Genomic DNA, 25,561 nt, shown 5'->3' on the forward strand with positions numbered 1-25,561 from the left:
GGAACAGAAGCAGGGATGAAGGCCCATGATCACCCACATGACACATAAAGTATCTTGATACTTTGTTACTGCATGGCTGAGCCAACTGCAGAATTAACAGTTGTCCCCATCCCTCATAAGGCTGTGTACCCATTGCTAAGATACATGTCTATGGTTTCCACCCCATTTAACCATAATACATTCACAATAAGTTGTGAATTAACTCTAATACAACAATTTATATTTTCATTTTCTCAAATATATATTTCTCCTACATCTATGAAAGTTTAAAATTTTTTTTCAATTAAAATAACCTACTCCTGATAAGTTACTTCATTTTGATATTCGCCACTTTATTTCTTCGTCAGTAAACTTAGTTTTCACAAATGTGAGGGCATGCTTGCAACAAATAATATAATGTAAGAATGTTCATAGAGGTAAAATAATACTCTCTATTAGAGTGTGCATATGGTTATGCATGCATACTGATGTATTTAAAATCAATGATATCATCAGTTGATGACCAGTCATTCTGAAAATCACATTTGCAAGGAACTTGCAGTAATGATGTTGTGAAATAATTAAACTTCAAATACATTAATGTCTGTATTGTTTAAATTCTTTAAGTTTATTTTAGCCATCATTGGCAAAGTCCATGCTGTATAATGCCTTCATATGGTTATATAAGTTTCTCATGTTATATGGAATATCATTCCCGTTTCTTTCTTGTCCATTACTATAGTTACACATCAAAACAAAGTAGCAGTTAATAACACTGTAACAATATTTTTATTTAATTTTTTTTTTTTTTTTTTTTTTTTTTTTGTCTTTGGTCAATAAGTGTTATTTCCTATTTGCTTTTATCTAGAAATCAAAGGGAAAATACTACTATTCTCTTCAAACTTTGCTTTTATTGACCTGGACATCAATGTTTTGAAAGTGATCTATTTTTCATTACATTTCAAACAGAATCAGCATTGAGTTGCTGAAGCAGAAATATCGTTATAGCAAATATTCTGCTTGATGCCACAGATTTGTTTGTCAGTTGCTTGACCATAACCACTTGAGCATGTACTTTAGTGGCTGACAATATGTGCATCTCTGATCATGAGCAGGAGTAATGGGGGAGCATTAAAGCTATGCATTGAGAGGGATTCTTTGTCGTATGAATAAATGTAACAAAAGCAAAGTTTGAAGGAAATATTAGCGATTTTTCATACTTTCTAGGGATAAGCAAATGGGAAACAAGTTACTGCCCAAAGACAAAAGTTGTGTTACACAGTGTAATCATAATATATACAAATGAGTTTTTATTTGATTCGTTTCTCTTTCTTTTGCCACTTTTATTCAGCTCGTTTAAACCACTGTTTGGATAAGATTCACGAGGTGCTTGGGGACATTCATCAAGATGATATACTTGTGGAGTGCATTAAAAGACATAAATATGACACGGAAGCTGCTTTAAATGAATTACTTGCCACACCAGGTAATGAGATATGTATATGGGTGTGCATAACATGTTTATATGTTTTAGTTTTTGTGTCTGAAACAAGTAAACGATAAATGATACACACAGTCATTGAACTGCAGCCATGCTGGGGCACAACCTTGAAGGGTTCAGCTGAACAAATTAATCCCAGTACTTGTTTTTTAAGTCTGGTACTTATTCTGTCGGTCTCTTTTGTCATACCATGAAGTTACAAGGGCTTAAATGAACCCAACACCAGTTGTCAAATGATAGGAAGACGGGGATACACACACACACACACAACCGGCTACTATACAGTTTTCATCTAGCAGACTCACTTGTAAGGTATCAATTTTCCTGGGGCTATATTAAAAGATTCAGTGAAGGCACTGCACAGTTGGAGTGAAGCCAATACTGTAGTTGCAAAGCAAGCTCTTTAACCACACAGCCAGAAAGAGCACTTATATGAGTTTCTACTAGATACAGGTATTTAATCTTCCTCAAAATCCAAACCAGACACATAAGATAATGTAGTTTGGGTTACACTAGGCCTGAAAAAAGACAAAGAAGGGTCATGACTGGAATGCCTTTGATGACAGGTCTGCTCTATCAAAGTTAACCTGGGGCTAAACACAACAGATGTTATTTTGAAGAATATTTTTAGTCAATTAGGATATGAGTTACTGGGAGAGTGTGCGGATCACCACTATACATGTTATAGCATCTGTATTCTATGCTGGCTTAGGTTGGATAATTTAACAGGATCCAACAAGTTAAGAGTCTGCTTCAAACTCTAATGTCTGCTTTGACAAGATTTTTATGGCTGGATGCCCTTCTTAACACCAACCACTTTACAGAGTGTACTAGATGCTTTGTTTTTTTCATGTCACCAATTCTAGTAGCCATGAAGTTGCTTGTAAGACAAGACCCTTTGATTGAGTTGGGGATGGAAGCAACTAATATTAAGGGGGGGGGGCGTTGCCAGATGTTTGAGAGGCATGAGTATGATAGAAGGACAAGAACAGGTGTCTTGCTGTAGAGGAAATATATGGATACCCAAACTGGAAAAGGAGAGATGATAATGATGATGAGATGTCAAGACATGCCATCAAAGTACAAGAGGATGAATGTGAGAGCATGTCTTAGCCATTGTACTGTTATTTCAGAAACGTCTCACTCTTTTTTTCTTATTATTCACATGAGAAAAATTAAGCAGTACAGTTCACTGTAGAATTTCCCCAATGTATCTTTTAGTATAGCTACTTTGATAAACAGTTTCAGATATCTAATCTTTCAGACCTATCCATCACACTACATGCTGAAGTGTATGTAATACTTTTTTTTAAATGTATTTTATTCATGTATGTTATTTAAGACTGCAGTATGTCATATATGTATCTGTGTGTGTGTGTGAGTGAGAGAGACCTAATTGAGCAAACCTATGATCAATGGCATGCTAACTGTCCATACTTTTATTTTATTCAGACTAGAACTACAATATTCAATGTGTCCCTACCATTTCTTTTTTTTTTTTTTTTTTTTTTTTTTTTTTTTTTGCTTTCAAATAAGGATCTAATTTGAGGAATATTTGGCTGTTAGTTCTAGTAAGTCAAGCAACCACATAGTGACTCTGTTGTTGGCTTGTGTGTGTATGTATGTGCACATGCATGCACACGCACACATACACACATATAATTCTTTTTTGGAATGGTGGATCTCTGAGTGGTTGGCGTTAGGAAGGGCATCCAGCTGTAAAAACTCTGCCAAATCAGATTTGAGCCTGGTGTAGCCATCTGGTTTCACCAGTCCTCAGTCAAATCGTCCAACCCATGCTAGCATGGAAAGCGGACGTTAAACGATGATGATGATGATGATGATAAATTTATAAATAGTGTGTAATAACAATGTGTAAATATTGGGTTAAAAAAATCTTTTGGACAGAAAAAGTCGAAGGACATGTATATGTAGTTGATAATAATTTCTCTAAAATTCAAAAATTTGAAAACCTCCAAAATCCCAAATATTTTCCAAGTGAGAGAAATGTTGAATAGAAAATTTCAGAAAGTTCCTTGGAAATGCACAGCTGTTGTGAGCTAAACCATCATAGATTTGTTTTGGTAGAACACAAAACTTCTCAAAGTGAAACTGAACTAGCATTAAATTTATATAAACTGTCTTCATAACATATGTAAAAGCTTTTATTATGTAATGTGAATGAAGAACATATTTAGTCTTTGGTTCCATCCCCATCCTATCCTACCTTAAAGATGAAAAATATACAGTCTTGCTGAAATCTGAAATATTTTCAGTCCCAAGTATTTTGGGTGAAGAGTTATCAGATATATCATTACTATCGTTGAATTCCTTTTATTCTTTTAACTTCTTACAGTAATTTGACTGTGGCCATGCTGGAGCACCACCTTGAAGGGTTGTAGTCAGTCAAACAAATTGACCACAGGGCATTTTTTTTTAAAGCCTTGTACTTATTCTATTGTTTTTTTTTTGCTGAACTGCTAAGTTACGGGGGCATAAACACACCAACTCCGGTTGTCAAGAGGTGATGAGGGGACAAACACTGTCACAAAGTCACACACACGTATATATATACACGACAGCTTCTTCTACCAAATCCACTCACAAGGCTTTTGTTGACCCAAAGCTATAGTAGAAGATATTTGCCCAAGGTCCCACGCAGTGGGACTGAACCTGAAACCATGTGGTTAGGAAGCAAGCTTCTTACTTCACAGACACTTTTCCATGCTTGCATGTGTCAGACTGAATTTGTTCAGGGAAATTTTCTCCTGCTAGCCATCCTTCTTGTTGCCAGCCCCACATGTTTCCAAGCAAGGTGATATTTCCCCATGGCCAGACATGTTTTTCACAGAAGACTAGAAACAAACAATGTTCCATGTATGATAGCGACACTCATTTACAGCCATCACATGTTGTCAAGAAAAGGGTATACACACACATGCAATGGGCTTCTTTCAGTGTCCATCTACCAAGTCCACTCACAAGGCTTTAGTCAGTTGAGGCTATAGTAGAAGACATTTTCCCAAGGTGCTGCACAGTGGGACCAAACTTGAGACCACATAGTTGAGAAACAAGCTTCTCAACCACACAGCCATGCCAGCACCTTATATATATGTATATAAGGGAAAATTAGACATGTTATAAATTCTTTATTTTCATCCATTATTGTTACTGTTACGATCGTTTGATATTATTTCAGGTGCACCAAAACCACAGAGACAACCTAGAGAGGGACGTAAATCACAAGGTGAATATCTTTTTCAGCTCTTCTTTCAATTAATCTTGTCTTTAGTCTTCATGTTAAATAGAGGATATCTACTTTACATCGAGAATTGGTATTTTGCTAATAATGTAAATTATCTTGCATATCTTTAAGTATTTCAGTCTAAGTTAGAATTTACCTTAGATTTCTTGTTATCATTAGTTGAACTGATAAACTAAGCTGGTCATTTTTAGTCCCTCCTTGGATTTCAGTCTCTGTTAAAATGATATAAGTATTGCTAAGAAAATCTGATGTTGCATTTGGTTTTTCAAAATTTAATACTCATCTTTCTATAGACTTCTAAGTGATTGATTACAATAGCATAAAGGAAATTTTTTTCTTAGAAAGAAAACTACTGCTGTTAGCTTTACTTTTTTAATCTCTAAAGAATATTTAGTAGAAGATAAATGCTTATGGATATAGTTGGCCAGTCAGCTACACTGTAGATGTTTTATTTTACTGACTATGAGGGAGTAGGGAAGTGTTGTCACCTTGAGGCTGTAGCTTTGATTACACTGTTGCTTCAGTTTTATCTCATCCTTTTATATAATCTGATAAAGCTCCTTCATTGTTGTCTGAGAATCAATGTGCCAGCATTGAGACACATGGTAACTGTAAAGGAAGTGTCTATAGTATTTTCAGGGAAGAATACAGCATAATGGGGTTCCTGTTGCCGTTCTTCTAGTTCATAGTATTTGACTCAGTATCAATACTGCAAATAACGAAATAGTCATCCATTACTCTCAAGAAACTGGCTTTTCTATCCTCTAGATAGAAAATCCAGTTGTTTTACATCTGCAGCAAATGTACATTAATTAAGAATGATAGTATCTTCGCACATTAGCTAAAGTTTGATAAGGACACATATTGTCATGATGTTGATTATGTAAATGAATTGTTTACTTACATTACACCTTGCTTTAATGCTCACTGTATCTCCTGTTGATATGGGTTAGTCAGTTCTGCAAATTCCAAGATTTATGTATGATTATGTTGTTACATATTTCTCAGTCTAGAATGATGGAGTTTTTTTTTTTTCACTCTTTTCCCATTAAAAAAAGCAATTACATTAATTGGTACATTTTTACTAATTTATATCAAATTATATATTTTTTTTTTATCAAATTTAACAAAAGTCATTTTTTTTTTTGTCCAAGACACACATACAGTAGCATACAATCTTGTGGTAGTTGTTCAAACTAAATAGTAATAGTGTTTTGTTTTTTAATTAGTGAATTCAATATCATCATTCTCATCATCATTATTTCAATGTCTGCTCTGAATAAATTTTAATGTTATTTAATGAATAAAATTGTCTTACTTTAAATTTCAAATCTTTAAGATAAAAATTAAACCTAGCAACCTTATACAGCATACCCTGTAGATGAAAGGCTCAAGTTGGTAGAATACATTGAATTCAACAGTCAGTTACAATTTTGGATCTTTGAATTATATATTTCGTCACCCCTTGCTTACAAACATATGAAGAATAGAGTGAAATTTGATGATGTATGTTTTCACAAAAAGTTTTAGAAATAACAATAGCATGTGGGTGAGAACTTATTCAATCTAGAAATTATACATTGAGACAGGAGCAGCCAGATACCAGACTGTTCACTGTACCCAACATCATGGTTAGAGGTTTGTCTATTGTTAACTTATATTTTTTTATTCTATTTAAATGAATGCTGCTGGATTAACCTTGTTGTTAATATGGGTAGATAGTTAAACTTAAAAAAAATTAATAAAAAATTCCTGAATTCGTTTTTTTTTTTAAATAAGTGTCATGACCAAAAGGATCAATTAGTAATTGTTAATAATAATTGTGAATCAACATAATCCAATTTTTAATACGTCTTTCCTTATTCACTTACATAAATAGTTTAAGCAATTCCTCAGCCTCTGTGAAGTTCTTCTCATGATTTTGTTTCACAGGTGAATCTGTTGAGCTTTCTTCCTTTAGATATCTTGGGATTATTTTTGATCAGAAATACTTCAGGTTGTGTTTAACTAAATAGCACCACCTGATTAGCTACACAAAAAATAAAAAATACTTTCCTCTCTCCCTTGCCTGTGTGTGTAGTTTACATAAAGTTTCTTGTTGACAGTTTGAATATAATTAAGGAAAATGTCTGTCGTTGTTTATGCTTTATAATTACCCTTTTTATTAATTCTTATGGAAAAGATTATATTGTTTAAGGATCATTACATGCATATTATAACTAGTTGTAGATATATTTAAAAATTAACTATTTAGTTTCATTCAATTTGGAGAATGTCATTGCTTGTTGATTTGGTGAAGCCCAACCCAACTATATGAAAAGTCTGCATTTTCCATTAGATAAAACATGAGAAAGAAGAGTCAATTCAGTTGATATTTAGCTGTAGGTGGCATGAAGTGGGTTGCAGTTTTAGATATGTTCTACATATTTGGTCATAATTTTAAAAAAACCCATCAGAGATTATAATGGTTAACATTTATAGAGAATGGATTAGTTTTTAGATGTTTGTTCGTGGATGTGGGTGGGTGGTAATATGTGTAGTGTATGTGTCTTGGTACTTTTAAATGAGGTTAGGATATTTCAAGAACCTTTTTGGATGTAATAGATCTACAAGTTGTTATATGAGTGATGCCAGTGTGAATGGTTAAGTAGGTATGGACGGTGATATTGTGTGTGTGATTAGCTGTAACAGTGAGCATGTAATTTGTGAGAAAGAAGGGTGGATTAGATATAGATATAATTGGATCCTAAGGCACAACTGAGATGGTAGAATTCAGAAAGAACTCCATTTACACTATTTGACAGAGTTGTCTATTTAGAATTCTTAAATTTTATGTGAGATAAGTGCAGTAAATAGGCAACTTTACCAGGGCGTTCTCATGTCTCGTGGTTTAAGGTTCTACTGATGTGTTGAGGCTTACATGTAAGAATAAGAGCAATAGACAACTGATGTGTGACATTAGAGAGCATATTGGAGGTATTCTAAGAAAAACTTATGTGGGATTGCTGAAGTTGATAATGAGAAGGCTGCTTGTAACTGTTTCTACTGTTGTTAAAATATTGAAAAAGAGAGTCATATTTAGTTACAGAGCTTTCTCATTTTTGGTCTGGAAAATACTGTTGTATGTTTCCATTATTTGCTACTTATGCTGATGTAGAGAAAAGCTGTTTGATGAATATAAAGGTCAGATTGAGAGTGATAGTATCACAGAATCAAGACGGGCTCATTGTTGCATGGATATGATTACAGAAGTTTCTGCATTTGACGTCTTTTTGCACATGGTAGAGTGTGTGGAATAGAGGCAAATATTGTGGGTTTGTCTGCACGGGTACACATCCATTTGGATTGAATTGTGGCAAACAAAAGGATTTATGAAGTTGATTGAGATCTTATAGGCAAGTGACCAGTAAGTCCATTTGCAATTCAACAAAGAAGACAGTGTGCAAGCTGCATCTTTTTGTATATCTGGCACTACATTGTCCAATGTTTCCTTCCTGTTTTAAGATAGTAGGGTGTAATGTGAGGGAGATTAGGTTGTTATTTCTAATAGGTTAAATGACAATGCAGAGGTTCATGTTTAGGGTGAATTCTAAAAATGGGTAGACATTTCCAAAGTGGTGACTGAGTGATTTCCTCCAGGTATTCTAGGCTGGGTTTTTTTTTTGCTGCATGTGACCCTATTTGAGATTCTTAAGACTACAATTATTTGGACTTTCTTACATACACCGGATTATATCCTGTGTTTAGAAATATATAGTATTATCATTAGGAACTAGAGCTGCATTGTGTTCCTGGCAAAAAACACCTAACACTTAAATCAGCATTCGTAACTCTAAATGATAGCTGACTGTTGTGAGTAGTAACATTTCTATATATATATCTGAGTTTTTCATCAGCTTGTAATGTGGTACTCACATCCTTTCATGACCTACTGAAATGAAGATGAATTATACTTGTAACCAAATTAAATTAAAAATTGTGCCCCAGATATTTGTGGGTATGTACTATCAATTGAAATCAATTTACAGGTTAGTTTTAGTTTATTCAAATTAGTCTAAACTTCTTATTTACATGTGTAATATATATAAAAAAAAGGAGGTTTATAATGTTTTAGGTTTATAAAATTGTAAATTTTCTTTGATAGATGTGTGTAGCTTTTGTACACTTTATGTAAACAGCTCTTGGAAGTTGATACCTCTTTTTAACTATAATTTTACATGTAGCATCTTTTGTTTTTATCTTGATTTTACTATAAATTAAAATTTTGGTATTTGCAAAATTTTGTGGGTTTTTTTCTTTTGTTTTTGTTTTTTTACGAGTGAATGTTGTATTTGATAACCAGTTAATGGACTGATGCAGGTGTTGTGTGCCTTGACTAGGATTGCAGTGGTGTAAATATTTTCTATGTCACCCCTGTTGGTGTTCATGGAAATAAATACTAAATGTTTTTGGTTATTTAGTTGGAATTTTAAAATAATAATAAACATTCTAACGAGAGCCTTTCTTTTTTTCTTTTTTTTTCTTCTTTTCTTTCATGACATCTCCCTCTTGTCTCCTACTTATACCATCTAAAATTTTTGGTAATGTGTGGAATATGCTGCCATCATCCGGTTTTCTGATTGGTTGAAACTTTTGCTCCTACTACTTCATATTAATTTTTGGCTTTTGTAAGGTAAGACTTTCCTCTATGTGAATTAGATGATAGTTTTTGTAATCAAAATTACTGTACAAGTCCTACAGATTGTAATCAGTTTTCAGACAGGAATTTGCAAGCATTTGCATGTCGAAGAATGAATAGTGTAGGAGAAGAGGAATGCTCTTCGTATGAAAGTGCAATTTCAGACAACTTTGAAGTTGAGATCTTCCAGCGAAAAACCTCTGAAAGTGAAGATAGTCAGGAAGATCAGCTAGTATCATTAGATCAAAAAATGAGCAAGAATTCCATTCAAGAAGAGAATCAGGAAATGGAAGGCGATTTTGAGACACACACGGTAGGGAATTCGTCACCCTCACTTTGTCAGAAGCTTTCAACTGATAGCACCCCTGCTGCAGTAAGTAGTGTAACAAAGCCAAAATTTAAAAATGGATCTAATAAGCAGGAACTTATGAATTTGTTTGAAAAGGCAAAAAAGAATAAAGAACAAATGGAAAAAGATGCCAAATTTTCGTCAGTCAATAAATTTGGTCATTCTTTGTCTGATGGAATTGAAAAAAATACATGGCTAGGAGATAGTGAAGACAGTTTTGATATTGGAGATAAACCAATTAGCTTGTCTTCATTGATTGAACAGGAAAGTGGTTTTAAGTCTTCACTTGCTGATCTTAATAATCAGAGACACCAGAAGACAAATAATGATAAACAATGTATAAAAGATCCACCTAAAGATAAAGGTAGTTGTGCTGAAACCTGTCCACAAGAAACTTGTAAAAACTGTTCCAAAAATAGAAAATTTTCTCCCAAGAACACAGATAAGACAAGTTTAGCCGACTTAACAAAAACCCGTTTTAATCTCGATTCAGATGTTTCTCTGTTTGGTACTGAACTGGTGAAGAAAGACATAAAGCTTAAAACTTCACAAAAACAAACTCAGAAACTTATTCAGTCTTCTTCAGATATTTCAAAAAGTAGTTTTGCAAAAACGTTTGATTTTTCAAGACCATCTAAAAATAAGAGTACCTCTAAGCATCTTGATTCGCTTAAGAATACATCTGAGAAGAATCCCTTGCAAAATCCAAAGGAGATTTTCTCAAATATAAATAGTTCACCTCCTCCTCAAACTGTTACGGGATTTTCATTGTGTGATCTCACTAATCATAAAATTTCTACTTTTCCTAAGAAAGAAAATGGCACTACTTTCCCTTCTCACCTCAATGACTCTAAATACAATCTAGAAGTTAACGAGGAAGAAGAACTCAAAGAATCATTATTCAAAGATGACGACTGTTTGGATTCTGCATTATCTCTAGGAAGTTTGATTAGTCAAGTAAACCTTGAACTTAGCCCCAAGTCTGATTACATTGCTGAAAATAGGCTTGAAGATTTATGCAAGAGACCTAAGGAAACTAAGCCCAGTCCAGAAAGTACTCCAGTTCACAAAACTAATAATGATAATCTTAGTTGTTCCGAGAAAGAAAACAACATATATTTAACTAAAGAAGATCCTGATATGCAAATCCAGAAAACTGCATTCAAAGAGCCTGTTTCCTTATTTGGAAAAGTAATTTCCTACAGAGCACAGAAGTATTCCAGCAATTCTACTAAGAAGCTGAAATATCCAAAATTTTCATATAAGGTGCAAATGAATGGAATATCTACAGACTGGGAGTCAACTTTATTCCATCATATCACACCATTCGATTTCTCTACACCATCACCAGATGATATTGTAAAAACACGACAGAAGCAAGCTTATCACCATCGAGCGCCAATTGCAGTTGAAGCAAATAGCTGATAAAAATTTTAATGGTTTCTATTCATGTTATTTTCTGTTTGTTACTGGGAAAGTCTGTTTTAAGTTAAATCACATGCATAAAACCCTGTCATATTTGTAAATAGTTTACTTTTATATTTTTTTATTTAACTACACCACCGTAATTTTTTAACAAATAAAAAATTCTCATGATGTTATTGCATTTAGCACTGAGAGGTTATCTGGGGGACCAAATATTTGATTTAATCGCTATTGTATGTTTGAAATTAACCAACAATAACACACACACAATCATACTCACTTTCTTTCTCTCTCTCTCTCTCTCTCTCTCTCTCTCTCTCTCTCTCTCTCTCTCTCTCTCTCTCTCTCTCCCTCTCTCTCCCTCTCTCCCCCTCTCTCATGAAACTGAATTAAACAGAAGTGTATTTTGTTTTGATGTAAAAAAGTTTGTTCAGAGATATGCACAGACATATATTTTATACTGTTCAATAATTTTAAAATTTCCATTTAATTATATTTATAATTATTTATTGGCATATTTTTATACTTTCATCATTTTCATGGTCACACTAATTTCATCCAAAATTGTTTAACCCTCCAAAGAATTATAACTTGTTAAAGAATGGTAGCTTGGGGGAATCATTCAACTTAGTTACTTGTTCATGAATAAAGTCTTAATTGTGATACTTTTTTCTTCAGTTTACTTATATTTTTTTCGTCATATCACTTACTATAAAATATGGTAGACATCAATGACTACACCTAGTCGAGTTCAATTTATAGCTCTACTTCAGAGAATGGTGCTAGTCATTTAAAATCTTAGAAATAACCCAGTGGTCTTGCACAATATTTATACCATAATTCAGTTCAGTGGGAAATTCATTGCATACTCTATTGTCCAGTGTAAAAAATCCTGTGACTAGCAGGACATGTTCCATCCAATTTATTGCTTAACTTGACTAAGTATGTCCTGGGATTTAGGAGGTTATTGCTTCAGAGATGATCAAAAGGAATACACTAGATGTGTTGTTGTCCTTACTATTTAATATTTATAAAACAGTAAGTACTGGTGGCATGTAAAAAGCACCTTTGCCACTATGCAAAGTGGTTGGCATTAGTAAGGGTATCTAGCCATTAAAACCATGCCAAAGCAGACCTTACCAGTGCTGGTGTCATGTAAAAAGCACTTGTTCCACTCTGTTAGGTGGTTGGCATTGGGAAGGGCATCCAGCCTTAAAAACCATGCCAAAACAGACAGTGAAGCCTGGTGCCGTCTTCTGGCTTACCAGCTCCTGTCAAACTGTCCAACCCATGCCAGCATGGAAAACAGACATTAAATGATGATGATGAATAGCAACAGAAGCAGTATTAATACCAACAGGTAATATTTATCTCCCATTTAATGTGGGTGTTTTAGAACACAAAATGATGTGTTATTTACCATGGAAGGACCTCTCATATGGACTTGGGTGTATAAAGGCACTAATGTTTATATCGCCAACAAACGATAACCATCGGCTACAGTTGCCACACCTGTCAATGATATAAACACAAGTGATTTTATGCACCATGAGTTCATGTGAGAGATCCTCTCATGGTAAGCAACATAGTATTTTGTGTTCTAACACAATACCTACATTAAGTGGGAGATAAACATTACCTTTCAGTATTTATTGTTGAAGATAAGAGGGTGAGAAGGCAAAATGCTTAGCAGCATTTCATTCATCTTTGCATCCTATGTTCAAATTCTGCCAAAGTCAACTTTGCCTTTCATCCTTTCGGGGTAAATAAAGTAAGTACCAGTTAATCACTGGAATTGTTGTAATCAACCATTCTCCTCTCCAAAATTGCTGGCCTTGTGCCAAAATTTGAAACCAATATTTATTGTTGAAGATTAACAGTTCAGCTTAAAATTTTAAGCCAGGAAAGAAAACAGATATTACAACTGTGATGTCTCATTCATTTTAATTATTCATCTGCCATGCAACCATAAGTTTCTGATTCTTGCTTCTGACTTTATCCGTGTACATTCTAACAATAAATAGTTTGTTGTATCAAATACAATCAAGTTCATACCCCATGTGTATCTAATCTTATCAGAAATCATGTGCTATTGACCTAAAGTTTGTTTCCTTTAGACTTTCTAACTTGGAAAGCAAGGCACTTCAACTTAATCTGCTATAACATATACCCAAGAAATCATCCCAACATTGCAACATTTGGTCATAAATAAGGCTCAGTCTTTGGATAACATCAATAATTCTTGAAAATAATCCACTCTGTTTTTGAAATGCCTACAGATTGTCTTTCACACTAGTTTCTGAAAGCTACACTTTTTACTTTGCTCTTTTGTTTGCCAGTTCAAAATTTTACTAACTTATCTTCATCTAGTCTCAGTTCATTCGATATGTTAGTGATATACATTTTCACATTTTATATGAGTGACTATCATCATTGCTTTAACATCTGTTTTTCTCTGCTGTCATAATGGAATGGAGTTGCAGACATGTTATCGATTGGTTAAGTGGACTTCCTTGCTTCTTTGAGATCAACTGTCCAATAAGGCTATTGTTCACAAAAGTATGCAAAAAAAAAATTTCAGTTCTGAGTTATCTCTACTTTGACACTTGAAGTCTTGTACTGTAAATAACAATTGTCATCATATCCTAAGTTGCGCATTTAAATAATGTCATTGTTTGGGAGGCTGAAAAAAAGTTTAGCCTCATTTTTAGAAAGAATTTGCTGTTGAAAGACAACTTGTTTACATCACATACATTTGTATTTTTGTTCAGTGAATTTTTTTCATGTTCTTTTTTCTTTCTTAATTCAGTTTTTGAGTGGCTTAGCGGTTAGGGTGTTGGACTCATGACTGTAAGATTGTAGTTTTGATTCCAGGACCAGGCAATGCATTGTGTCTGTGAGCTAGTCCACTCGGCTAGCAAGAATAAGTAATATGGTGAAGTTGCAACAGGCCTGGCAAGCCAGCAATGGATGGTGGATCTGCCTAAAAACAAATAGAAGGGAACTTCTGGACTGGCAGGACATAGGCCTATCCCGGTGTTGGGTATTGCCTTTCACCAAAAATTAAATCATGGTAGATCCTACCTTAAATAGTGAGTTAGAATTCAGTGATATTATTAATTATTTAATTAGAGAAAGAGAGCTTGGACTTGGAAGAAGATAATCAGTAATGTTTCAACTGTTCTGACTGGAATTTATGTGTGGATTCATTGAGCAGTGATGACAAACTTGATCCTGAGTAGGCGAGTACTGGAGTGATGACATAGTTATTATTGCTTTGATGCTTTCATGAGTAATGTGGACCCTTCAAAAACCTTTAAACTTAGTAGCAAAACCTATTGAGTGTTTTCTTCAACTTTTACCTGAAGAAATGTTTGTCAGAATGAACGATGAAACCATGAGATATATGTATCAACAAGGCATGGTTACTTTCATTGTATGAATGAAGATGATGATAGCATATCTTGGAATGCTTTTTCTGATGGGAGATGCGCAGCCTCCAGAGATTATTGGTTCATAACAAGTTCAGCTCTGTAAACCATGCCAGTGCCATGTAGAAAGTACCCAACTCACTCTGTAAAGTGGTTGGCATTAGGAAGGATATCCAGCCATAGAAACCAAACTAAATCAGACTGGAACCTGATTTGGTTCCAGTCTGATTTGGAACCAAATCAGCTCTCCTGCTTGCCAGCTCTGGTCAAACCATGCAACCCATGCCAGCATGGAAAATGGACATTAAGTGATGATGAATCAATATCTTGTAAATATATGTAAACACACTACTTGTAATCAACTTCTCTGGGCAGGTGACAATGATATGACAATAGGTAAAAATGAAGTTCACAATGCACACCTACAATTTATTACATCCTGTCGCTAAGTTTCATCTAGATTGATGCAGTTGTTATATTTTTATGAATTTTATACTGGAATAACTGCATTATCATCAAAATTTCTAGTTTTTAAAGCAAGATTAGCAAATTTACATAATGAAAGCCCTCCAGGAATTTAAGAGTTAAGAGCCACTGTTATCAAAGTTGATCTCATCATATTTGAATTCCTCCACCCTGATTTCCTCCTTTGTCAATTTCACAACAGTGTTTTTAATGGAATATATTCAACACACTCGTATACTTTAATCAAAATTTTTGATGTTCAACCATCTTATTTGTTTTCAGCTTTTTTTTTGTTGTTTATTTTTATTTTTTTGTATTCAAAACTGTCTGTTGAATAAACCATACTGGACTCATTTCTCTCCAGTAGTTACAGATATTCTATTTTACTGCCATATCATATTTCATTGTGTTCGTCAAACTTGCACATTGCTAACCATCCTTTTTACATGTTGTATATTTGAGAATGGATAGACTGGGTGAGTCTATCCATTTCCAAACAAAAACAATCCAGATGATAGGTAGTTTATGAAAGTTTGAGTGAGATGATAAGGTATAGCAGAGGCACCAATTCTCTGCAGTTCTTCTTTTCCATTCTTAGCTTAACTATTACTCTATTTTCACTACGTATTTTTTCATTACATTTCTGTAGTATTTTTGTACATTTTGAATTTCCTATTGCCTCTAAGTAATTTCATCAAGATTTTACCTTCTTTTTTATTCTATATATATGTAATTTCTTGGCAATCAGTTGTCTTTATAATTACTCTCGTAATTATGAATACTTGATAATTCTCCTGATTTGCATAAACTATATCATGTAGATGTTGTGTACTGGGAAATGAATAGACTAGAATAGTTCCTGATAACTTTTTCTAATAAGCAATAAGTTTTAAGTGCTTCAGAAGAAACAAAATGAGAATTGTGATATTTGTATCTTTCCTGGTGTTGGTGACGCAAAATTAATATAGTTGGGAATCAAAATCAAATCATAATAACTTCTTTAAAACTTAAAAACAAATTCTGTTGCACAGTGAAATACTACCAGGTATAACACATGCATTGTTTCTTCATTATTCTTGAATCATTGCTGTAAAATTTGTTCATCATTTTAAAATTTTTGACTAACAAAAATCATATAAATACATACAAGTACATGTGATAACATTTTCATCATCTTCTAAGGCAGTGGAGCTGGCAGAAGCATTAGCAATCCAGACGAAGTGCTTGGTGGTATTTTATCCGTCGCTACGTTCTGAGTTCAAATTCCACCGAGGTCAACTTTGCTTTTCATCCTTTCAGGGTCGATAAATTAAGTGCCAGTTGATCGAATCAACTGGCCCCCTCCCCCAAAATTTCAAGCCTTGTGCCTAGAGTAGAAAAGAACATTTTCATCTTCTAATAAAAAAAGGTTGTTGACTTTTTTTTTTTTTTTTTTTTTTTTCACAGATGCAATAAGTGTGTAAAATTAATGTGTGATATATTTAGCAATATCTAGTTACTGGAAAATCAGAAATTAATATATAATTTAAACTAGCGCACATAGAGACACTAAGTGGCTACGTGGCGAGGTTATATCTTGAGTGATGACTACATATTTACTTAAGGTGTTTCATTGTCATTAAGAAATTAATACATTACTGCACATGATGTACATTAAATTAGGCTTTTATACATACATAATAGTAAGTAGTAAAGACTCCCTTTGGTCACAAATGACCTTGGGATTGCACCTAGAAAGTTCCTCTCTTTGGCACAAGTTCAGGCAAGGTTGTTTGTAGGAGACCAGCAGTTGCCCATCCATGCCAGTCTCCCCTCTCCATGCCACTAATGTTATCCAAGGGAAAGACAAAGGCCGATACAGCTTGGCACCAGTGACGTTGCAAGTCATTTCTACAGCTGAGTGAACTGGAGCAACATGAAATAAAGTGTTTTGCTCAAGAACAACACACAGCCTGGTCTGGGAATCAAACTCACAACCTCACAATTTTCAGCTGACACTCTAACCACTGAGCCATGCATGTATGTATGTATATATATATGTGTGTGTGTGTGTGTAAATGTTTGTTTTTATGTTCAGTTATAATAAAAACAAGTTTATATTAATCTGAAGAATTACTCCATACTTTTGTAGAGTACAAATTTATTATTCTTTAGCAAGAATATTATTGACAGTGACTTCGAACTTTTAGCCAGCTAAGCCATTATTGGACTGTCATACATATATGTATTTTCTCTTAAATTTTTTTAAATACATCACAGATTACCTCCAACTTCCATTAATAACACACCTATATCCCATCCTATGCATTCAACAAAGGTCTTGATAATGAAATCATCAGAACATGTGATGTTAAAACCAGTGTAGATGTGAACAAAACCAAATGTATCTCAAGATCCATTGATAATATTTTATTAATCTATTGAGAAGAACACCGCATTCAGGGTCTCCTTAAATATAGAGAATTATGGAATTAGTTGTAAATTTACAGATGCTTAACTCACCTGTCTATGACTTATAGGTGTTGTAACACCCAATGCCTTAATGGAGTCATCTCCACTGTGCCAAATTTGCAGCCTACTGGCAAACAAGCAATGCACATACATTGAATATGTGTGTTCAGTAATGTTTACAACATTAGTGCTGCTTCTAATTAATATCTGAATTTAATTTTACATATGCATCATCTGGGCATACCAGCAAATGTTTTTTTTACACTATTTGTATATAGTGTAATTGGCAATTCAGTTCAGGTATGTGATGTTGATAAGCCACAAAAATGGTGAAACATCAATGTCCATCACTCTTGGATAGGATTTGTGGTGAGTTGTCTCACCTGTCTATGACTTTCATGTATTTTAACACCCAGCGTTTTGAAGTCGTCTCCGCCATGCTAAATCACAGCCTACTAACAAACAAGCAATGCACATACATTGAGTATGTGTGTTTGATAATGTTTATATATATATATATATATTAAATACTTAAATGTGTCACAGTAAGTGTTCTCTTCTTCTCATCCCTTTAACATTTCACCTACACCCAGTCCTATTACAGTTTAACATGGTTTTGGCAATGAAATTAGACTTACATATGTTACCACCAGTGTGTATTTTAGAACAAAGATGAATATATCTCAGAGACTATTGATAATCTATTAATTTCCCAACAAGAGCACTCCACTGAGGTCTCCTTCGATATTAAAATAACTTGCAGATATAGTTACAAATATAGGGGATCTATATTTTCTAAAATGAATATACCTATATATTTACATAGATACATACATACATATACGTAAGGGGAGGGAGCATGTAAATATATGTTTGTATATATATACATTTTTATCTTTTACTTGTTTTAATTGTTGGACTGCTGCCATGCTGGGGCACCACCTTGAAGGGTTTTTAATCAAGCGAATCAACTTCAATACTTATATTTTCTTTTAAAGTCTGGTACTTATTTTATTGGTCTCTTTTGCCAAACTGCTATGTAATGGGGACATAAACAAACTAACACTAGTTGTCAAGTGGTAGGAGAGGGACAAAAACACACACACACATACACACAACAAGCTTTGTTTAGTTTCCACTCACAAGGTTTTGGTCAACCTGAGGCTGTAGTAGAAGACATTTACCCAAAATGCCATACAATGGACTGGACATGGAATCGTGGTTGGGAATCAAGCCTCTTACCACATAGCCATGCCTGTCCTCATATGTATGTATATATATATATATATATATATATATATATATATATGATGGCCGACTACTCTTAGACAAGCCTTGGCTATTGCTGACAGAGTGTCAGCAATGTTTGTGCAAGGATTTTAAATTGAGCACGGCTTGCACAACTCCACAACAGCTGTCACTAGCAATACTAAGAAGTCCAGAGACAAGAAAAATGTAAAATATCCAACTCGGTTGATCAGTGGGTTTTATATACGAGTTTGCCTTCTCCTAGAGGGATGCCTTAAAAACTAAGGACTCCCTCATTCCCAGTGGACTTATTGCATCTTCAGACACTGACCTGAGTATTTCTAAATCCTGGCACATATACATGCAGGCATACATACAGAGATAGAATGAAAGGAAAAAAGATAGAAACAGAGAAAGTATCTTGTATATTCTACTTCATTCTGATGCATCTGACTGTAACTGAAAATTCTACGTGTTACCCAAAGACATTTTTACAAGAGGCTAAAGTGAAGATATTTCAAGCTCCAGTGAACATAACTGGATAATCCTCTGTAAAGAGTTCGATAAAGCAAACTAATTTGACATTATAATTAAGATAGCAAGTTCACAGGGATTATCTAACTGTTACAACACCACCAGTGTTATGTTTTTGTATCTTTGTTCTTGGTGGCGATGGTGGCAGTGATTTGTGTTAATAATGAAGAGATAAAGGAGCAGGTCAGTGACTTAAATAATTGACACAACCTCCATCTAGTGCCTCTAATTACTCCTTTCTAACAATTTTTTTAAATGCATACAAACTTTTAACATGAATCATCTTACACAGATTACTAACCTTAGTTTTTGTTTATTAATCTCTGTGGTTAAAAATAAGGTGTCAAGCTGGCAGAACCGTTAGCCTGCCAGGCAAAATGTTTTGCGGCATTTCCACCATCCTTGCATTCTGAGTTCAAATTCCACTAGGATCAATAAAATAAGTATCAGTTGAGCACTGGGTTCAATGTAATCAACTTAGCTTCTCCCCCGAAATTCCTGGCCTTGTGCCAAAATTTGAAACCAGTATCTGTAGACATATTGAGCTATCCAGTGGAGTTACAGTATAAACAAGAAGAGTTTGAGGGAGATGAAATAAGAATTGTATCAATATTATTATGATCACTTCAAAAGTGATCAAAATAATATCGATCTTTCTAGGGAGTATTGCTCTGTGTATTCATTTTAGATAAAATTATTTTCACTCTTTCTATATATATGTTTACAAACACAATATACATTATCATCATCGTCATTTAATGTTCATTTTCCATGCTGGCATGGTTTAAACAGCTTGGCAAAGCCAGGGGCCCCACCAGGTTCCATAGTTTGTTTTGGCTTGGTTTCTACAGCTGGATGCCCTTCCTGACTCCACAATGTACTGGGTGCTTCTTACATGGTATCATCACCAATGCTTTTTATGTGACACCAGCACCCACACCACTACTTTTACATGGCACCTTGGCTTTAGGATTTCATTTCTGTTGTGGTGGGCAGGTAAGGTTCTGCATTTTTGAGATCGGTCTCCAATACTTCATTCCATGTCTTTCTGGGTTTCCCTCTTTCACAACTTCCCTTCACTATACAGTTAATTATTTACATATAACATTAAATTTTAATTGTATTTTTTTCAAAATGTTCAATATTGCTTTATCATAATGGTCAGATCCTGTTTTATAGTTATGATGCTGTGTATTTATTATATTCAGTCAGATACCCCTTATCACACTCCATTGTCCCAGAAAAGGAAAGAATACATTAGATAATGTAGTTCTGTGTCTAAGAGAGAGAAAAAAACAATTGAGATGGTTATGGGTAGAATGCCTTTGATTATGTATCACTTCGATGAGAATTGATCTTAGGCTAAGCAACAGCAACTTCCTATTGTAAGAGGCTATTTCTGCCAGTGAACTACATATTACCATTTACAGTTATGTAAAGATTTGGGTCAGGAATTTTGACAGTTAAATATCTTTACCAGTGACCAGTCGATGTTTAGCTCCAGGTCAACCCTTACCCAGCAGACTTATGATAAAAGACATTCCAGATATGACCATCCCTTTTGTGTGGATTATCTACCAGTCGATGTTTAGCTCCAGGTCAACCCTTACCCAGCAGACCTATGATAAAAGACATTCCAGATATGACCATCCCTTTTGTGTGGATTATCTTTTATCTATCAATTGTTCCAGTCATTATACTGTGGTCATGTTGAAGAATTTTAGCCAAATGAATCAACCCCAATATTTTTTTTTAAGCTTGGTATTTATTCTATTGGTCTCTTTTGTTGAACTGCTAGGGTACAGGGACATAAACACACCAACACTGGTTGTCAAACAGTAATGGGAAGACAAACATAGACACAAAGATGCACACATATAGATATGTATACAATGGGCTTCATTCTTATTTAATAAATTAGAGTATGATTTGAGGAAGACTTAATTGCCCTTTCTAGCAAGTTATTCTAATGGTATATTGAGTTAGAAACAAGCTTTAAAAACACAAAACTGTTAAATTCGACACGTTTAGAGTTTCATTAGAATATCCTGCCTTCAGACAAAACAAGCATCTGTTAGTATCTGAGCCTCATAATTTAGATCAGTATTTAACGAACCCTTCTATGATAAGTGGGCAGAGAAAACAAACATTGAGACATCTTTATAGTAGTCTCTTTGTAAACAGAAGACTTGTTCAAATGTTATCATTTGTTTCCTGTTCACCATGTAACTACGCCTGGGCTGTTCATTGTTTGATAAACTGGAGGTTATTGACCCATTAGCATTCATATTATTCTATCAAAAGTAATATTTATTTATTCACATTGTTTTGAATTAATCCTGTATTATTTTGTTACGTTGAGATTTTGATGATGTGATAGTTTATTTTTAGAATAATCTTATAGGATAAGTGTGAGAGGCTGGATCTGGCCAGTATGAACATAAAACAGGCAGAATATTCAGGCCTGATATTGCCAGTTTAAATGTTAAAGGGTTAACTTGCTTGGAAACAGGAGGGGCATTTAGCCATAGAAAATCTGTCTCAGTGAATTTTGTCTGACCCATTCAAGTATAGAGAAGTGGAAGTTAACATGATGACGATGTTAATATTATTATTGTGCATGAATAGTATAACAGTGACATCTATAACCTGTTGTTAAATATAAGATTGATAGTAACTTAGACCTAAAATATTTCATGACACTGACTAATAGAACTAATGGAATAGGGTATTCATTGTGTCCAGCAGATTGGAGTCAGGCATTAATGGCACTGATTGTCTCAATCAATTTCAGTGTTGACGTATCTGAATCTGTTAGTGAGAGTTGTTTCTTCACTTAATATTATCAAGAGCTAAATGGTGTGTCCACAAGATTCTGCCCTATCACCTATCTTCTTCAATCTCTCTCTGCACAACCTCATTACTGTTTTGTACACTATGCATGTAACAGCTTATACTGATGACACTACAATTACATAGTCCTTACAGCTTACACCTCCATAATAAATTAACAGCAATATTCAATAATGATCTGTTACGGTGGCAAACATGCATCATCTTACACTCTGTGTTACACTCAACAAAATTAATATCATCACACTCACACACAAAAAAGCTGAAGCATCACATTTAATAATCTCAAAGATTTTCACACAGCACATTGAGCACAATGAACTAACCTGCTAGAAACAACAACCAGATCTTACTCACATTATTGTTGTAAAAAAATAAAAAAAAAGACAGAGGAATGGTACATTAGAGAATGTAGTCCCAGATACTTCCAATAAGACAGGCTGGTTAGGGTTGGAATGCCTTTGATCACAGGTCTTTTTGATTAAAATTGCACTGTAGCTAAAGAACAACATAGAGGACAACCAAAACCCACTTCAAACATTCAGTGGTCCAGTTCTGCCAAACTGAAAAAACCATGGTACTAGGTTCCAAGTAATATATAACATCCATTGTAGACAATGTATACAAGCTCTGCTTGGATTCCTTAACTTTTCTATATCAAGCAATTTATAAACTACCCTAAACGGTATTCTCCACATTGTTTATAGGCACAGGTTTGGTTGTGTGGCTAGAAAGCTTGCTTTGTAATCATGTGTTAGGTTCAGTCCAACAGCACAGTGCCTTGGGCAAGTATCTTCTACTATAACCCTGGGTTGACCAATACCTTAAGAATGAATTGGCTGATGGAAACAGTGTAGAAGCTTGTCATTCATATATATGTTAGTATGTGTGGCCATTTATTATCTTTTACCTTTTACTTGTTTCAGTCATTGGACTACGGTCCTGCTGGAGCACTGCATTGTAGGGTTTAGTCAGACAAATTGAACCCAGCACTTATTTTTTAAGTCTGATACTTATCCTATCAATCTCTTTTGTTGAACTGGTAAGTTTCAGGGATGTAAACTGACCAACACGAATTGTCAACAAACATGAACACATACACATGTACATATGTATATGATGGATTTTCCACAGTTTCCATCTACCAAATTCACTCACAAGACATTGGTTGGCCCAAGGTTGTTGTAGAGGAATGCTTGCCCAAGATGCCATGCAACAGTAATTACAAAGCAAGCTTTTTTCATGCAGCCACACCTGCACCTAATATCAAAAATTGATTTAACAAATATATAGCACAGTGGCTAAAGTTTAAATGCTGAAAATGAATCATTTGGTTATAAGTTTCATTTCAAGCACTACTCAGGACTAACTTGTTGGCACTCCGTCGAGGGTTCCAGTTGATCCGATCAACGGAACAGCCTGCTCGTGAAATTAACATGCAAGTGGCTGAGCACTCCACAGACACGTGTACCCTTAACGTAGTTCTCGGGGATATTCAGCGTGACACAGTGTGACAAGGCTGACCCTTTGAATTACAGGCACAACAGAAACAGGAAGTAAGAGTGAAAGAAAGTTGTGGTGAAAGAGTACAGCAGGGTTCGCCACCATCCCCTGCCGGAGCCTCGTGGAGCTTTAGGTGTTTTCGCTCAATAAACACTCACAATGCCCGATCTGGGAATCAAAACCGCGATCCTATGACGGCGAGTTCGCTGCCCTGACCACTGGGCCATTGTGCTTCCACACTCAGGACTAAATATAACTCTGCTTATCTCAGTTTGCCTGACTTTTAAAGTTGGTTCCAGTCTTTACTTTTAGATGTAAAAGCAATTTAGCATGGAAAATAGATGTCAATCAAAATAACACCCCTCCTCCAAAACCTGTAAATATATTCAAATTAATTTACCATCCTTACATTCTGAGTTCAGATCTTACTGAGGTTGACTTTGCCTTTCATCCTTTCGCAATCAATAAAATAAGTACCAGGTGAGCACTGGAATCGATGTAATCAACTCAACTACTCCTGAGTAAGTGTATAAAAACTGTACCCCTCTACCAAGCCATGTTGAGCCTGTGTGGCAGAGTAGGCTCATCAAACCAGTATCATCTTGAGTATCTTGAGCTTAAATTCATGGCCTTCATATCAGACCATTGTTGGTGGAGAGAACATGCTGAGGCCTTCATCCTGCTGTGAACTGAACATAGGCAATCCAATCCAATTTGCCATCATCTTTGTCATATTTTTATTATAGTTGTATGGATGTGCAATATGTCATATCACTATTCATCTATAGTAATTGTTCTCAATGTTTTGTAGTTCAGCTTATCGCTTTAACATCCACTTTTCCATGCTTACATGGGTTGAATGGAATTTATTGAGGTAGATTTTCTTTAGATGGATGCCCTTCTTGTCACCAACCCTCATCAGTTTTCAAGTGAAGTAATATCCCCCACCTGTGAGTGAAGGCATGTGGCTTAGTGGTTAGGGTATTCTGCTCACAATCATAAGATTGCAAGTTCAATTCTCAGTAGGGCACATTGTGTCTTTGAGCTAGACACTTTATTTCTCACTGCTCCAGTCCACTCAGCTGGAGCCCTCTGTGTCATAACTGACAGAGTGCCAGTAATATTTCCCCATGGCTGGACATGTTTTCTCAGTAGTTTGAAGGACACTTCCTGTATGATGGTGACACTCATTTACAACAATCATGCGATGTGAAGATGAAAAGACACTAACACTTACACACACACAGATACATATGCACATGATGTATGTATATATATATATATATATATATATATATATATATAAAAAAGAGAGTTTGTATGTGTGTGTATATGCGTATGCATTTGAAAACTGAGCTGCCGATTTTGACGTATGGCGTATCAAAAGAATCAGTAATCTACCAAATATACTTTATTTTCACTTACATATTTTCTACATTATCTCAACAACCGGCTATAGTTATTTGAAATACACTGCTCTACAACAACTGGGTTTCATTAGAAAGTGAAAATAGTTTCACACTTTCAATTTGAACCAAAATTACAAAGTGTTGCATTACGAGAGTGACGATGTGTGAACAATGAAAGTAATGTTTTTCCGAATGAGTCACATCTGTACTACAATAAAGAAAGCTGCTTATCATCTATCTACCAAATAAACTATGATTTTAGCACAACAACTCTTTTTTACTACTATAATAACCTTGGAATGAGGTCAGGTTGCACAATTTTGAGGTCATTTTGGGGCAATATTTTGATTTGCTTCTAATATTTCACTTTTGTCCGATGTTTCATGCTTGCATAGAATTCTACTCAGACAAACATCTATGAAAATGTATACGTAAATATTGTATTAAAATAAGCCACAACCAAAAAATTT

General features: G+C 34.7%; 1 protein-coding gene across 3 annotated transcripts in view; it reads left to right on the top strand.

Moving 5' to 3' along the window:
- The window catches only part of LOC106882204 (HBS1-like protein), a 91,627-nt gene that overhangs the window by 10,509 nt on the left and 55,557 nt on the right, over positions 1–25,561 (top strand). The window contains exons 4-6 of one of the 3 annotated variants that reach the window (XM_014932796.2): positions 1,331–1,465; positions 4,680–4,727; positions 9,423–11,211. In XM_014932796.2, coding sequence (XP_014788282.1) covers positions 1,331–1,465; positions 4,680–4,727; positions 9,423–11,197 — 1,958 coding nt within the window. In that variant the 3' untranslated portion in view covers positions 11,198–11,211. Of the gene's footprint in view, positions 1–1,330; positions 1,466–4,679; positions 4,728–9,422; positions 15,475–25,561 lie in introns of those variants that run through there. The other 2 variants (XM_014932795.2, XM_014932797.2) reach the window with 2 other exon arrangements.

Source organism: Octopus bimaculoides, chromosome 18 (assembly GCF_001194135.2).
Source record: "Octopus bimaculoides isolate UCB-OBI-ISO-001 chromosome 18, ASM119413v2, whole genome shotgun sequence".
Classification (NCBI taxonomy): Eukaryota; Metazoa; Mollusca; class Cephalopoda; order Octopoda; family Octopodidae; genus Octopus; species Octopus bimaculoides.